General features: G+C 40.9%; 1 protein-coding gene across 2 annotated transcripts in view; it reads left to right on the top strand.

Annotated features, from left to right (window-relative positions):
- Nucleotides 1–15,695, top strand: part of cdh23 (cadherin-related 23) — a 210,140-nt gene that overhangs the window by 99,386 nt on the left and 95,059 nt on the right. For both annotated transcript variants that reach the window (XM_049599677.1, XM_049599676.1), the window contains one exon: nt 14,876–14,988. In XM_049599677.1, the coding sequence (XP_049455634.1) occupies nt 14,876–14,988 (113 nt within the window). The remainder of the gene's footprint in view (nt 1–14,875; nt 14,989–15,695) is intronic.

Genomic DNA, 15,695 nt, shown 5'->3' on the forward strand with positions numbered 1-15,695 from the left:
CCTTCAGGTCTGAAACATTGATCTGTGTAGTGAAAATAAACTCCAGCTGGGAGGATTACAGCGCGTAGACTGTATCCTTTAAACTCTGCATGCCCCCTGTCGAGCCCAGAATGGCCAGGATGGAAGGACATCAGTGCCTCCAGTATTGCCAGCTGGCTGATAAGGGCTGGCACTGCCGCACCATGGGAATTTTGGGTGATGAAGATATTCATTGTTTTGCCATCTGCTGAGTCACTGCCTGACCTCACTGCTGAACGAAGGAATTTGACCCCATGTGTGCATGTGCACGCATGTGAGCATGTCATGTATTATTTGTGAGTATCTGTTTTTCAATGCATGTGTGCACAGTCCACAGCCCAGCCCGCTTCTTCATGGAGCTCACCATAAACACTTTGCTCCCATTCACTGCACACACCTACTTAGTCTTACTTACCATCTGCTGCCACATGTTGTATTGTTGTGTGTGTTGTGTTTGCTGCAAAGTTGAAGGGCTGAGTTAAGCTCTAGAGGAGAAGAGCATTAAAAAGACATTAATTAGGTGTTGCGATGTATTCCCAGTCGTTGCAAAATCAAGAGTTATAGCACCGCACTAAGCCCTTATGGAGATGGAGCCTGTAGGCTTGATAAAATCATTATAAGTTTGATAGATAATGGAAGTTGAAGGGTGATGCAGTGCCAGTAGATAAAGGTGGGAGGGTAAGGTTGTCAGATGATTTTCTGTGCGTGTGTGTGTGTGTGTCTGTGTGTCTGTGTGCACGTGCTTGTACATGTGTAGTTTCCCATATGTCTCTGTCTATCTAGGCTCATGTGCTGTGCTGCAGTCAGATTAGTGTGAGGGCGTGCTTGTTTGCAGACTTAAGAGTGACTCCACACAACGCCTTCCCGCTCCTCGCCCCGAGTGTCCTCAGAGAGTGCGGCTCACTCCTGCGGGACTCGTCTCATTAGTTCAGTAATTAAGATAAACGAGGTTTTAATTGCAGCTGTGATTTATGCTAATGATTGTGGGACTCAAGATGAGGATTTCCTCTCCCTCCTCCAATCAGAGGGCGGATCTGGGATTTGATGTGTACAAGAGATAGCATCACAGCAGCACTCTGCCTCCAATATTGCAGTTGCTATTGTTTGTTGTGATGGAGGAGATTCGGGGTTCTGATGGTAAATCCCTGGTCCACAGGGTATGATGTATCCCTTATTGGACCTCTGACCTACTGGTCTCATTATATATCAAAAGCTTAAGCTCAGTACTGATCAGAGCTTTCTCTAAGCTTTCTGCTTGTATGTTTTTTTTATCCAAATGCTCCAACAATAGCAAATTCTCCCACCATAAACAAACAAGGATATCACTCTGTGCCTTCGGTGTTTGTTGCCCTAAACAAACATATATATTGGGGAGGTGATACTGATTTAATGACCTTTTAATGACCTAATACTCATCACTTTGGATGCTGCTGTAATTGCTCCTTATATTTCCTTGTCCTATAAACAGTGACACCTAAATGTGAGTCTTCTATTTAATGATGTAAACGCCTGCATGTCTCAATTGTGATTTACAGTATAATTATCAAAGCCTAAAGACCAGCTTAAAAGCTGCATTAACCATGTGATGTGTACTTCCCAAACTATTGAAACAAGCAAGATAAAAAATAATAGTTTCTTCACGTCTAATCCACCAGTAATCATGTTAGTATGCCTTAGATTGCTTAGGGGCATGCTGGACTGAAACTAAATCATGAGTGTGAGAGATTTTAGTGATTAATGAATGTGTAATTTCTGCAAGCCTTTTTATTTGAGAGAGCTTTGCAGAGTCACTGACAAATTATTATTGATCGGACAAAAGTTATAGAGGTGCTCTGGCAATTATCATTATTACCGAGCTCTCTCCTGGTACTGCTAATGTTTGGCCAAATATTTGATATGTGATCAAACTAAAATGGAAGGAGCCTCTGTCTGTCTGTCTGTCCGTCTGTCCTTCGATTTTCTCAACAACTGTTCATCCAATTGACTTCATACTTTTGCACACATACTCTAGCACTGATGCGAGGCGCAACTATTTCATGGCAGGTGTATTGCTCAGGAACCAAGGAGGCATAGTGTCAAGAGTGAAGTTTGGATTAAAGGTTCTCTAGAAAGGTGCAAGCTGCAATACCAGGGGCCAAGTAATCGGCCCGTTCTGAACAGGCACGTTTTGAATGGTGATTGCAGTAGTAAAATCTTAATGCACTTCCCCTCATCTGAAACTCTCACCTGAAAGGACTTAACATTTTGTGTGTAACAAAAATGAGATCTTCACTTCATTACATTTTCTGAGTCAGTCGAATTTGGCCACTGGCAATATTATATCAAGTGATGCCTCTTACAATCCTAAATGTGCATTAAAGACCTGTTTAAAGGTTCTGTACTGGGCTCATGCTGGTAATTGGCCCATTAGGAAATGCAGGAAGGATAGCAGAAGAATTCCACAGGTGCTCAGGTATCTCTTTTGAGAAGCAATCAACATGTTCAGGGAATCAAATATCTGCTTGCTCAGTCTTGTTTCACTGGTTGCTATGACTCCAGTCACTGTCGGTAATGTTAAGTGACCTTTTCCCGCAACAGTTCTAGTCTTACTCCAAGGATAAATTTTTACAAAACATAAAGACCATGTAGTGTGTTGAGCCTTAGTGGTTTTCAAATAAAAAACAATTTTAGCAATGGGTTTTTGCAGTGAGCTTGGATTCACAGGTACAGTGTATTTCAACGTAGCTTTTGACAAGAGCTCCAGCAGCAAACAATCCCAAAACATCTGCTATTATCCACTCAAACCCACCTCTGAGGATGACCAAGGCAGGAACACAGCCTTGGTCAGTCTCACCAACACCAGCAACCTTGAGGGACTGACACTCCAAAGCCCAGACAGAGTCACTCTGGCACAATGTCCACACAATACATGCTTGTGAGGATGTCTTAGCTACATGGACACACACATACACATAACGAGATAGAGGGATAGAGGAAGAAGGTAAAATAAAAGGGATCAAATCACAGCATGATTCTTAAGAAATATGAAAATACCCCAAATTTGGGCCCAATAGTCATAAAATTTACCTCTCTAAAAAGAGCATGTCTATCTGTGATTCCTATTACAGAGAGTTAAAGGCCAACAAGTCTTGTCCAAGAGTATTGCTGTCCGTTAGGATAAGAGTTAAGCCCTCGTGTAAACTTTGTGTAGCCTCTCCACTGTGCTGTAATGATAGTGTAAGAACAAGCAGAATAAAAGTCAGCCAAGCGTCTTGCAGAATGAAAGGACATCCCCCAAGCCTTTCATATCAGCCCCTTGTTTATCTGTGTGTGCTTGTTTCTATCTCTTTTGTCACACACAAGCACAACTAATCCCATCTTAAGCCCTTTTCCATCTCTACCCTTTTCTTTCCTTTTAGATGATTCTTCCTCTCTCATTGCATCGTCTCCATGTTGGAAACTGCAGCAAAGATATTGTCCCAATGCCAACCAACTCCTAGTTCTCACATTCTCTTGCCTGACCGCATTGGATTTTAATTTGCAGCAACCCAAGCAGAATAATTGTCTAAATTGATAAAAGATGATAACTCATTTTTTTCTATTTACTAAAAAAATCCAACACTGTTTTGAAGTTTGTCAGAGGCTGCGGAGTGAGACCACATATTGTACTGACGCACAGACAAAGCGTAGCCACAGGCATCCACTGACTTCCTTGGCCTTTGTCTGGGACAGCATGTGAACACCCTGTCTGTACCCTGTCCAGTGCAGTGGATCTGAGGGAGATGACTGTCTTTGTGTACAAGCCTTCTCCCAGCATACAGGTCAGACAGGTATGGCCACGCCATTTCCTGCCTGGACAAACTGATAAGTAGCAAAGGCGATTATTTCCCCTCCTCTGCCTTTTCTCACATATCTCTATCCTTCAGTACTGCTACACCCTGATGCTCTGATTCCATACTACCTAACTCGTATCAGCAGGCATGCTGTAATATGGACAAGGCTAATACCTGTTATTCTATGGGGAGCTCTTATTGTGACTGCCGCATCGCTGGGATTTCTCCGGGTTTTCAATTAGACGCTCTGAGGCTCTCCGCAACCCGTTGCTATGTAATCTCTTGGAGGAGGCAGATAGTCTGCGGGACACTGATCACAACACAATTCAAAGTCTAGTCGACTCTGGTAGAGCCTAGCAGTTGTGTTTACAGTCAAGTCCAGACCTCACTGGGCTATGATACAGGTCTCATAAAACTGGTTTCCATCTTCTCTTCATTCATTGGATTTAATCCAAACAGATTCCTCGGTCAGTCAATATACCACTGTTACATGCACTGTGCAATTCACACTAGAACTCCAGATTAAATATCTTACAACTATATATATATATATATATATATATATATATATATACATATATATATATATATATATATATATATATATATATATATATATATATATATATAGATATATATATGTATATGTATATATGTTAAAAATAAAACAGCAATGAAAAAAATAAGAAAAGATAAGATTACATTTACCAAGGTTCAGTCAGAATCCTCCACTCCGCCCTTGATCTCATTCGGCAGTTGTTGTCACCTCAAAGCAAATTTTTTTTTAGCAACATTACATCCCTAACATATATATTCCAGCTTTATCTATTGGTGTTAGAGGTTCTCCTTTATTTTCATTTATCTGCGGGATAAAGGGGATACTGCTGGCTTTGAGAAATGTTATCCTAAGCTATCTGCTTCTGAACAAGCACATTTCCAGATGCCAAACCCAATTTCCTCTGCTTCTGTCTTCCAGCCAGCTGTTGTTTTGTACAGAGCGTGCAGAAACAGATTTGGATCGTCTAGCAAACTGCAAAAAATAAATAAATATATAAATAAAAAATCAGATAGTAGGGTAAATCCCAAGTACTGTAATCTACTCTTAGAGACACAGAAAAAAATTCTCACACACACGTGCACACACAAAGTGAAGAGATAAGACTACACTGCCAGCTCAATGTTCTGTTGAAAAGAGAAAATGTGACACCTTGAGCTGACAGATCAAAGCCTGCAATCAATATCTCTGAGTTTGATTATTTTCCACAAGACCTGAAGATTGTGGATCGATGCCTTTGTCTGTGAGCAGGTTGAGAATCAGTTTAGCTTTTACTGCGGCATCTGGAACCAAAGTCAACAGAGGAAGCACTCAGGAATGTGTAGTTTAGTTTGTTCTAAGTACGATAATAAATGGACAATTACTTAGTGAGAAGAGGTGAGATATTACGCTGCATCTTTGTGCCCATTATTGCAGAGATTGTTGTTCAGGTGCAGAAAGTGGTATGCCAATCTTAGTCTGGCGTTCTGCAAAAACACGACCATTTCAGCAGGTGGGAAGCAGGTGTGGGATCATAATGGGGCTTGGCGATAAAACAATGACAGGTAGCCTATCTCAATATAATTTTCGTCAATAGATCAACCACAAATGTTTCATAATTGTGATATTATTGATAGAATTTTACCCATACACCGGGAGAGGGAGATGCTATGCATTTTAAATGCTAGGTGCGGCTGCCAGTGAACTGAAGACGAATAGTAGAAGAAAAATACGAGATGAGCCACCCAGCTTATGTGTAGGTTACAACACTGAATTGTATGCTATCATGTTAAAACAATGTTCAGCATGCTCATAGTTATTTTTATTTTGCTTGTTTTGACCACGGATAACAGCGCTGGGCTACCCTACAATTAAATTCACCACATAACATAAGCCAAGTCAGCTGTATGGGTAGTCGACCTCCCATACTACTTGCGGCTACATCCTTAAAATACAGTGACATAACGTGAATAACCAGGACTTCACGTAATGTGAATAAAGCTTTAATACATTGGCTCATCAGTATACATGATGTTTGCCTGAGTTACTTCAGATAGATTCTCATGAGCTATGGTGGTTGCTTAACAATGAATGATCCCACACTACTTCACAGTATCATCAAAATCGGTCTTTTGTCATAGTTTTGATTGGGAAATGGCAGAAAATAATACTGTACATTTAATACTACACAAAATAGTGACTGCAGGTGAAATTTTTCGTTTGTCTATTTATTTTCTGTACATTGTCTGCTAAAACACTTACAAAATGCCTGCACAAAGAGTTTAACATGCTCCCAGCCACAAGTAAGATAATATCTTACTTGTGGCTGGGAGCATGTTAAACTCATAGGCATATTATGCCTATTTGTTGTTTTATTTATTGGCATCATTTTGATCATAATTGTTTTGAAACCACCTCAGATACGTGACATGTTTCACTGTTTGGAAAGAGTCTGTCATGTCCTGACAATAAAGAATAGTTTGAACCACAATTTTCGAACCTGGTTTCTTCAACATTAACTCAGGAGCAAAAATCAGCCATAAAACTTGGAAGAAATAATGATTTGACATTTATTGTGATAATTGTTGATATTGATAACATTTTGGGCCTACGCATTGGAGGGATATATTCATCATTTTATTGTTCAGAAGGTTGATGAAAAGCTTAAATTACAAGCCAAAATTTACAGGTCCCAGTGTAAGTGTGATAAACCGCATCTCTTTGCCGTCACCATCAAAGACAACAAGATAGAGGATCAGCATTGTTCCACTGAAGTTAAGGTTTTTGGCTCAGAATATGAGAAAAGGATAACGGCCTTTTTAACGTTTGCAAACCTTTGATATCTCTGCGATTACAGATAAGTTAATGAAGCTAAGCTCCAGAAGTAAACGTTCGTTTAACTAGAGCCCTTTTAGAGCTTAGATCGGGCCCAAAAAATTAAGCTCAACCCTGCCCGAGCTCGCGCACTTTATGTCCGGGACCAGCCCGGCCCGTCCAGTTAACTGTAATTATGGGCCCGAGCCTGATTAAGACCCGACATTTTTCAATAAGTTGGCTGTTAAAGATAACTTTATATTTCTTTCCAGCAAAGTGACAATGTGTTGCCTCAAACTTTTTCACAAACTTTGACACTTTTCTCAGTTGAGATGTGGTTTAGGAAAGGGTAAAAATACACCCCGTTGCCCAGCCTCTCGGAATACCTTGTGTCGTTTGACCATTTTTAAACTTCAAATCTCCGAAAAAGCTCATAAAACTGAACAAAACTGACTTTCTGTAATGCATTTCAGTGGACGTCCAGGCAGAGAATGTCCGAGTGTGTGGGAATGGCTATACGCACTGTGATTGGCTCATCGCGTTTGAGGGTGGGACTTAGCCATAGGTCAATTGTATCCCCATCCTGTCTGACATTTTCTGTCATGCTAGATGTTTTTTTCCTAAATCCCAGTCACATTAAAGGTAAGAGTTAAATGACTCAGATCGCTTGATACTATAGTGTACTGCACTGAGTCATAGTTGAATTCAGTCTTCTGAGAATTCTCAGGGGTGTGCCATTATGGCCACAGTGTCCACTGGAAAACTGGACTTGCTCTGCAGAAGGTTGTACTGTTCCTTGCAGTAACTCCTTGCTGAAGAAGCAGACACCATTTTGTAACAAGGTGGAGGACGCCATGAAAGCAACAGTGTAAGTGTGTCTAACCAGCTGTGTCAACCACACAGAGTGTGATACCTGGGCAAGAAAGCAAGTTGCTTTCATCTGCCGTGTATTGTCTTAGAATATTTGTCCTTGAACCTTTTTTTGAAGAAAAACTTTTGATGAAACTAGTTCATTGAGTATTCATGAAATGCAGCTTGTCTGCCAATGGCAAGACACCCACAGGGCCATTATCACTCTGCATCACACACACAAAAACACATACAAATGCACTGGTAGCTGTCATACAGGGGGGGTGTGCATCCATGCACAGATGAGCATGTGCACAAGCAACTCAGTGTATGCGAGAAGCTATTCATTTAGATTTAGAAGTGAGTGTAGTTTGAAGACAATAACTAAAACCTCATCATCAACATGATTTGCCTGTAGGCGTAATCCTTAAAAGTGACACTAATTTGTGTACATTTAGCAAAGTACACAAAATCTTAGCCCCAAGACTATGAGCACTGGCTGCATGCCATATCACATTACTAGAATGTTCCAGCGCCCCCATGGTGTTGTCACAAACTAGAGAAAACAGTTGTCACTGGCTTAGTCATGGCGATTACACTTGGAGAACTCCTGCTTCAGCTGTCCTCAAAAGCTCATTGCTCGGAGAAAGTCATTGTCATCCACTTGTCGCACGCCCGATTGAACTCATCAGATCAAATGCCTTATTTCTTCTGTTCTCTTGGGCAATCCCCGCATAATAACTACACATGTATGTTTTCCACTTGTGCAACTCAATACACTCCTGTTTCCAACCTCTCTGTTTTTCCTACTCTGTCTCCACTCTCCTGCTTTTTGTATGTGGAGTTGAGAATTTCAATGAGGAAACTGTTCTCTGTAAATGAGCCTTCATTTCATTGTTCATGACACAAAACTTTAAATGTGTTTGTCAATAGATAATATGAAATCCGTACCCGTGCTTTTCTTTATGCTTTGGTAATGCTGAGATTATTCAAAGTGGCAAATTATTTGGATTACTTTTATCTCGTAATTGTTGTATTAGCTATTGAAGCTATTGCACACATACAAAATTTGCACCACAAGGAAATAATGGTGTGAGTTTGTTTGTCTGTGCGTGCATGCTTTTGGGCATTTATTTAGGGGTGTGTGTGTGTGTGTGTGTGTGTGTGTGTGTGTGTGTGTGTGTGTGTGTGTGTGTGTGTGTGGTTATTGCGTGAGAGAGAGAGAGAGAGAGAGAGAGAGAGAGAGAGAGAGAGAGAGAGAGAGTGCATTTAAGTGTGTACTCCACACTAGACAAAATCATGGCATGGTTTCTCATTTTCCAGTCCAGTACTGTCGGTAATGTGAGAGCATGGCTAATCCCCCGGAGTCTCACATCATAGAATCAAACTCTGCCAGTTAGCACCACATGCACTCTGACACACACACACACATATACACACGTGCATACTCTATCTACATAAGAATTCAGAATAGAAATATTTTAACACACACGGAGCACATAAACACATCCACTAAATATGAATATCAAACGCGAATAGGAAGTGTGCATTTATTTGTGCTAAATTTGAATGTGTGTGCATAACTGCGTGCAGCCATTTTCACCCCCTGGGGGTCTAATCACAGTGTCCTGGCAGATCACTGGAGAACACTTTCTATCAGCAATTAGAATATGATTATATTTTCCTCTCAGTGGGAGCTGTGAGTCACTGTGTAATTTCAGTCTGTGTCTCTGGTCCAGCTCGACACAGCAGAGCTGAGGTGGAAGGCCGTTCTGTGGAACCTGAAGCAGCGAGTCAAAGCCTCTTTACCGGATGCATCCAGGGAGTAGAACCAACAGTCTGCTGTTACTGTGCACATGTACATTAGAGCACACCACTTATGTGCTTTTGCAGGTGTGTGTTTTTGTGTGTGTTGGTGTATAGACGCCACTCGTTGCTTGGCCAGGTGAGTGCCCAGTCGTCCGGGTAAGAAGCGGCTGTTGGAGTAGATTGGCATGCAAGTCAGTCCACTGAAGCTGACAAACCAATTTAGAGGCACGATGCCCACACTGAGTGGGTCTGAGTCTCTGATGCGCATTATCCCACCACCACCACCACCACCACCACCAATCATTATCAACATCAACCTCCTGCCTGCCCCCTCCCATCCAGGCAAAAAAGTAAATGTTGCAATGAATGTGTCAGCTTATTTTCACTGGTGCATGGTGTAAAATGACAGGCATTTTTCCCCAAGTTAAGTCTAACTGTGACAAACTAATACACCTAATAAGCAACTTGGCCCAAGCAGTTTCTGTAGGATTATTACATTGATTACAAAGGGTCATCGTTTTGCTAGGGAACATTCAATATTATCGATCTTCTGTTTCATGCTCTTCTTTTTTTCTGGGACTGAAATCCAAATTGTGAGACCATCCTCCCAAGAAATATGCAAGCATCAGTGCTTTCAGCAAATGGTCTATCTCAGAAAAACGACATATCTTCACATTCAAGACGAAGGTAATGCCCTCTAGCAGTGTAACATTATTATAGAGCCCCCCCTTTCAGCTGGGAGATGTGTTCGAGCACTGAGTTTTCTACATTCTATAAGCTTAAATGTAAAGAAAGGAAATAGTATTACACATTTTTTTCTTATTGAACAGAACATCACAACCTTGCACCTTTTGAATTCAAGAGTCTTTCTTTCACCGAATAAGACTAGCTTAATTGACTTGTTAACTCACTGAAAATGCACTTCATTCAAGCTCTACAGAAACGACAAATCCTTCTAAAAAAAAAAAAAAGTCTTAGTCTTGTTTGTCATCTAGTTAGATGGTCCACTGCTCCAACAATTACCAGCTCTGATTTGTTTGAAATAATCCTTTAATTCACTGAGTAAAAATATGCTGTTTTTCTGCTTTGTCATTTGTGGCCGGCTTTTTTCCAGTCCTGTCACATTATCCCTACCACTTGCAGATGCCATCTTTCTCAGCTCAGCTGCCTTTTCCACCAGTAAATACTGACCTCTGGTGGCGCACGCTGTGCACTACAATGCAATACATCACCACAATACAGCATCTCTGTATCAGTTATTATAAAGAGAATATATATATATATATTATATATATATAATATAAACATATAGACATATAAATTAATTACAAGCTTATTTCTAGAAGATAACCAAGGGGTCTAGTGTACGACATACAGTAAAGGTCTCCAGAGACCGAAAATACAAGCTTAACATGCCGGCATGAAGAAAAAACCCCCACATACAATCAGACAGCCTTCAAGACAACATTTAGACAGGCTGTCTACAGCAGCAGAGCAAAATGCTTTTACAACACACAGATAACTCACATAACTCATAACTCATGGAGGAGCGAAGTGGCGAACAATTTATTCAATAGTTTTTTTCTCCCGATTCCAAGGTATGGCAGCTGCCATACCTTACCATACCTAAATGATGCCTATGTTTGAGATGTCTAAACTGTCACACTGCACAAACCTAAACTGAAACAGTTTACAGTATATCACCCTGCCAGCCAAAAGGCCATTGAAATGTATAGGCGTATGCCCACTTCCTCTTCAGTAGCCTATCCATCCACCTAGTAGTACACCCACCTCATCAGTTATGACCACACCAATGACTATAGGTGTATAATCAGAAAATAAAAATTGATTAAAAATTTAAACTGTGACCTGTAACGATTTTTGAATGCACAGTATGCATTGTTGTCCTGACCAATCACTCTGTAATACTCTCAAGTTTAAAGTATGATTTTAATGTAAATTGTCGGCATGTGTGTATTTTTAGTTGGGTTTTAATCATGTTGGGAACTTGAGCATTGCAGGAGTCACACTGCATTCCTATTAACACTTTCCTCCAGGTCCACAATTAAATAGATTATGTAAGCTGGATATAATCATCAGTAGTTTTTGTCCCTTCTGCCTCCCTCCCTTTCTCCACCTTTTGGCCTCAATCCAGGCTAATTACCCAAAGGCTGTGCTCTCTCTGCTGGCCTGCCTCCCATCTCTACGCCCCCTCTGTGCGCTTTGTTCTGTAGCTTCCCTCCTCTCCATTCCAGGCTAGGTACAGGGCAATAATAGAGCAGCGAGTGGGGTGTGGGGAACACAGGCACAGGTTAATCTGTTGACCCCAGCCGTTGTGCCCTGTAGACTTACCATCTGACCATGTTTCTCAGGAGTCTAGACCTCAGCTATAAACTATCTGAAAGAGAGTCATTCTTAATCCCTCAAAGTGCAGCGCAGGGTCCATAGTGTGCCCTACTCACAAAAAAAAGTACTGTGAAAACAATGTGAATTCAGAGGACATGCTTTTCGGCATGTAGGATTTTTTTTTTTTTTACACTTTGAACAATGTTACATGTACTGATCAGTGACTACATGCAGGAAAAAAAAACATTTTTTTTTTAACACAGTATTTTAAAATGTTCATATTTAAGCAGGTTAGAGAGCAGTTCTTGGAGTTTTGTTAGCTTTGCTCTCCACTCTAAATTTAGATCGTTTCAGTCTAGAAAGTTGTGCTTCATTTTTAATGAACAGATGTTGTGTAGTATGATAGATTAAATAACACCTCTGCTTTTCACTGATATGTGTGAAATCTGCTTATATCAAATGAATAAGTAATAGACAAGAGTGACAAGAGTGAATCAGAACCCAGAAGTGGTGGTACATTTTTCCTCTGTCCTGTAATGGCTGGAATGACTTACATCTGTAGTATTCCCTTTTAAACCTGTCCTCTGATATATTACTGGTATGATGACTTTATGTGTGTTTCAGGTAGACAATTATATACTTGACAAACAAAGCAGCAATGGTCAAAATGCAAAGCTGCAGTGCCGTTTTACAACTTTATGAATTTACTGCTTGTAGTGTAGCTTGTAGTTTATTCTCTTTATATTACATAAAGATTCTAATATTTGCACATACATGTGTAAAGTAAGGATTCAAAAAAAGATGGCTTAAGAAGATAAAGATACCTCCCTGATTAAATAACAATAAACATACCAAAAAAAAGAAAAGGATAAAATAAAAAATTGCATAGTTGATCACAGGTTTAAGACTAAGCAGTAATACAGACTTTGTACAAATTACAAAAAGTTTATGTATGCAAGCTTAGATGCATTACAAAGGAATCAGTGAAGGGCTGTAAATTGCTGTGTGTTTTAATGAATATTGATTAAGGGACAAAATAGAAGACAAAACAGTAATACTTTATTAATAATAATATATACAGTGTCCACATTGAAAGCCAAATGAGATCTGATCGCGCCGTCCAGTTCAAACAACCAAATGCAGTCCAAACAAGCCCGCCCCCGCCTGTAAACATATAATATGAATGAGAAAACGATTTATTTTTATATTTTTTAATTACAGTTATATAGGGTGCACGTAATATCCACATTTTCAGAGACAATATTGGTATAGAAATAAAACAAATATTTTTAAAAAGTCTTCACTAGTCCATATCTTTCTTTCTTATATATGTCAGAGCCACTCAGCAAGGTAGACAAGGTCGAAACAAGCCTACCTGATTGTAAGACACTGATTGATAAGAAGAATACATTACAGATGAGGGAGACACCCCAGTGGTGTCTACATCAGATAAGAGATAGACCATTGTGTGCCTTCAGCCTCAGGTGAGGGAGAGCCGTGTTTTCCACAAACGTAGTTGTTGTATGTAGATTGAAAACGTAGTTGCATTTAGATGTATGTTCAATGTGTTCACAAGGCGTCCCGGACCACCTCCAGAGGTGGATTGGCTCATCAGATCACGATTCGTCCTCAATGTGTTTTGAGTGCATTTACACCTGTACATTTTAATGTAGTCAGGCACTATCCAATGGCGATACAATTTCCACAGATGCATATCAGTGCAGTTTGTTAAGAGATTCCTATTTTCAGCTTTATAACCTGGTAACTATTGTGTATATATCCACATATTTTTCTACTTTTACATAGACAGGAAATGATTTCACTGAGAATGTTTGCTCTTTTTTCATTCAGAGATTATCCTGTTAAATATACAGTATGTGGGAGCACAGAGGAGCTGCTGGGCTGTCAGAGCCGTAAGAGCGGTCTGTATTAACAAGACATAAGTGAATTAGTTCCAGGTGGACTTGACTGTCAGCGCCCTCTCATACAGCTCTGTCTGCTCCATTGTTTGCTCCACTGAGCAGATCGCTCTGATAACATTCTCATGTATGAACTGCCACTATCTCTAGATTGCACAGGGGCTTCTTCAGGTCTCATGCAACACATGTGATGGGCATAACAAATCACAATAAGGTTGTGAAGGTGTTGTGTGTTTTTTAATGGGATTTATTTGACTTGATGGAGTGAATAGGTTGGGTGAGAGGGCGAGTGACACCGGCCAGTGCGGGGGGGGGGGGGGCACTAACAGTGGAGAAGTGAGGGCGATTGGGTTTATTTTCGCTTATTGTCTCCATCTGCTGGGTGCAATTAGCAGGCAACAGCCACAAGATGCCTGAGAGAGAGTGAGACTGAGTGTCACGGTAGAGTTTGATAGAGGTGAGAGGAAACTTAATGAGAAGGACTGTAATTTTAAAAAGAAGAGAGGGAATAAGAAAATATGTGAAGAGGACTCAAGTGGGTCTCAGTCTAATATTTTAACCTGTGTAATCGAAGTGAATAGAGAACACCAGGCACACTTGAACTTGTTAATGAGAACAGTGCAGCGTTCATAATTTGAATCGCTCCTCTTTGAAGAAGTGCATGGACTATGACAAAGTTAATGCAATTCATCAGCCCATGTAAAGTGATGTAGTTCAGGAGGATTGTGCAGTGTGCTACCACAGTATCAGTCTTGTGTGCGATCATATTGTCTTGAGCTTTGAATAAGCGTTTTAGAATTTTGGGGCAGCAGAAGCTTAGCTTATTTCAAGTAATTAAATAAGCATACTGGATTTTCAATATTGAAAGTGAATTAAAATCATAATGCAACTTGAATTCAGTGAATGTGAATTGACTGTAGAAGAGACAGAAGGAGGGGAAGCTGACAAAGAAACGGAAGCAGTGAAAGGAGGGCAGACGGTGACAGATGAAACAAAGGGATGCAGGAGAGGCAACTTGTGGACGGGTTGGAGGTGGTGGGTCAGCCAATGGCAGGTAGAGAGACAAAAGACAGCCCAGCAAAAGCCGTATCCATATTGCATGAAATAGAGACGTGCACATAGCTCATCCAGCACCTTCCTGTCCAGAGGCTCCCAGGTGCAACCCAGGGTTATGTTGAATTATACACAACGCCAGTTTCGTTTGTCCCTCTGACGTTCTTATCTCTGTCTGTCTTTCTCTCTCCCTCCATCCATCCATCCATCCATCCATCCAGGGAACACCAACAGCGTTTTTGCCCTGGACTACATCAGCGGGTCCCTGACAGTGAATGGCCAGCTGGACAGAGAAAACCCACTCTACTCAGCAGGATTCACTCTCACTGTCAAGGTGAGCTACTGACTGGGGGCATCTGAGGGGTGGAGGGACTGTCGCAGCCAAGAGCAGGGATCGAAATCTGTTTCGCCGGTGGATCAAAAGAGGGCTTTGATATGATAGTATATTAAATCAATGCAGTGTCTGGGTTTTATATAGCCTCAAAAGACCTGCTAAATGCAAGACTTCACTCCCAATTCACACTGTACATATTGTGACAGTCTTTGAGGTAGATACACACTGCTATAATTAAGAAAGATTTCAAGGTCAGTACTTTGTTAAACACTGACTAAATGCAAGATCCTGCAGTACTTTATATGTTTATAGACGCTGTGTCGAATATGACCCAGACAAATTCAAGTTCCTTTATTGGGCTTGTCAGTGAAGACGTTTGTGTTTGTGATTCTGTGATAATGTTCCCTTTAGGGGCTTGTGTTCAGTGAACAGCCAGCAGCCAGGGAGGACAGGAGGAGCAGAGGAGGACAAGATAAAGGAACAGGATTTAGAGTCCTCTTCAATGCTCAGGGTTCCTTTGTTCTTCCCTCTTTTCCTTTTTTCTTGAGTTTGAAGCAGGTGCAGCCGCTGAATCCCTCTGTCCCTCCACTGAGCCTAAAATCTATCGCACTTGGCTTTTTAGCATGTCAGTCCTGCCCTCTCACCCCACCCTCGGCCTTCCCACCTTGTCCACTCCACCACTTTGCTTTTTCCTTGTCATTTCTTCT

The sequence above is a fragment of the Epinephelus fuscoguttatus genome, linkage group LG16 (genome assembly GCF_011397635.1).
Source record: "Epinephelus fuscoguttatus linkage group LG16, E.fuscoguttatus.final_Chr_v1".
In the NCBI taxonomy this organism is placed as follows: domain Eukaryota; kingdom Metazoa; phylum Chordata; class Actinopteri; order Perciformes; family Serranidae; genus Epinephelus; species Epinephelus fuscoguttatus.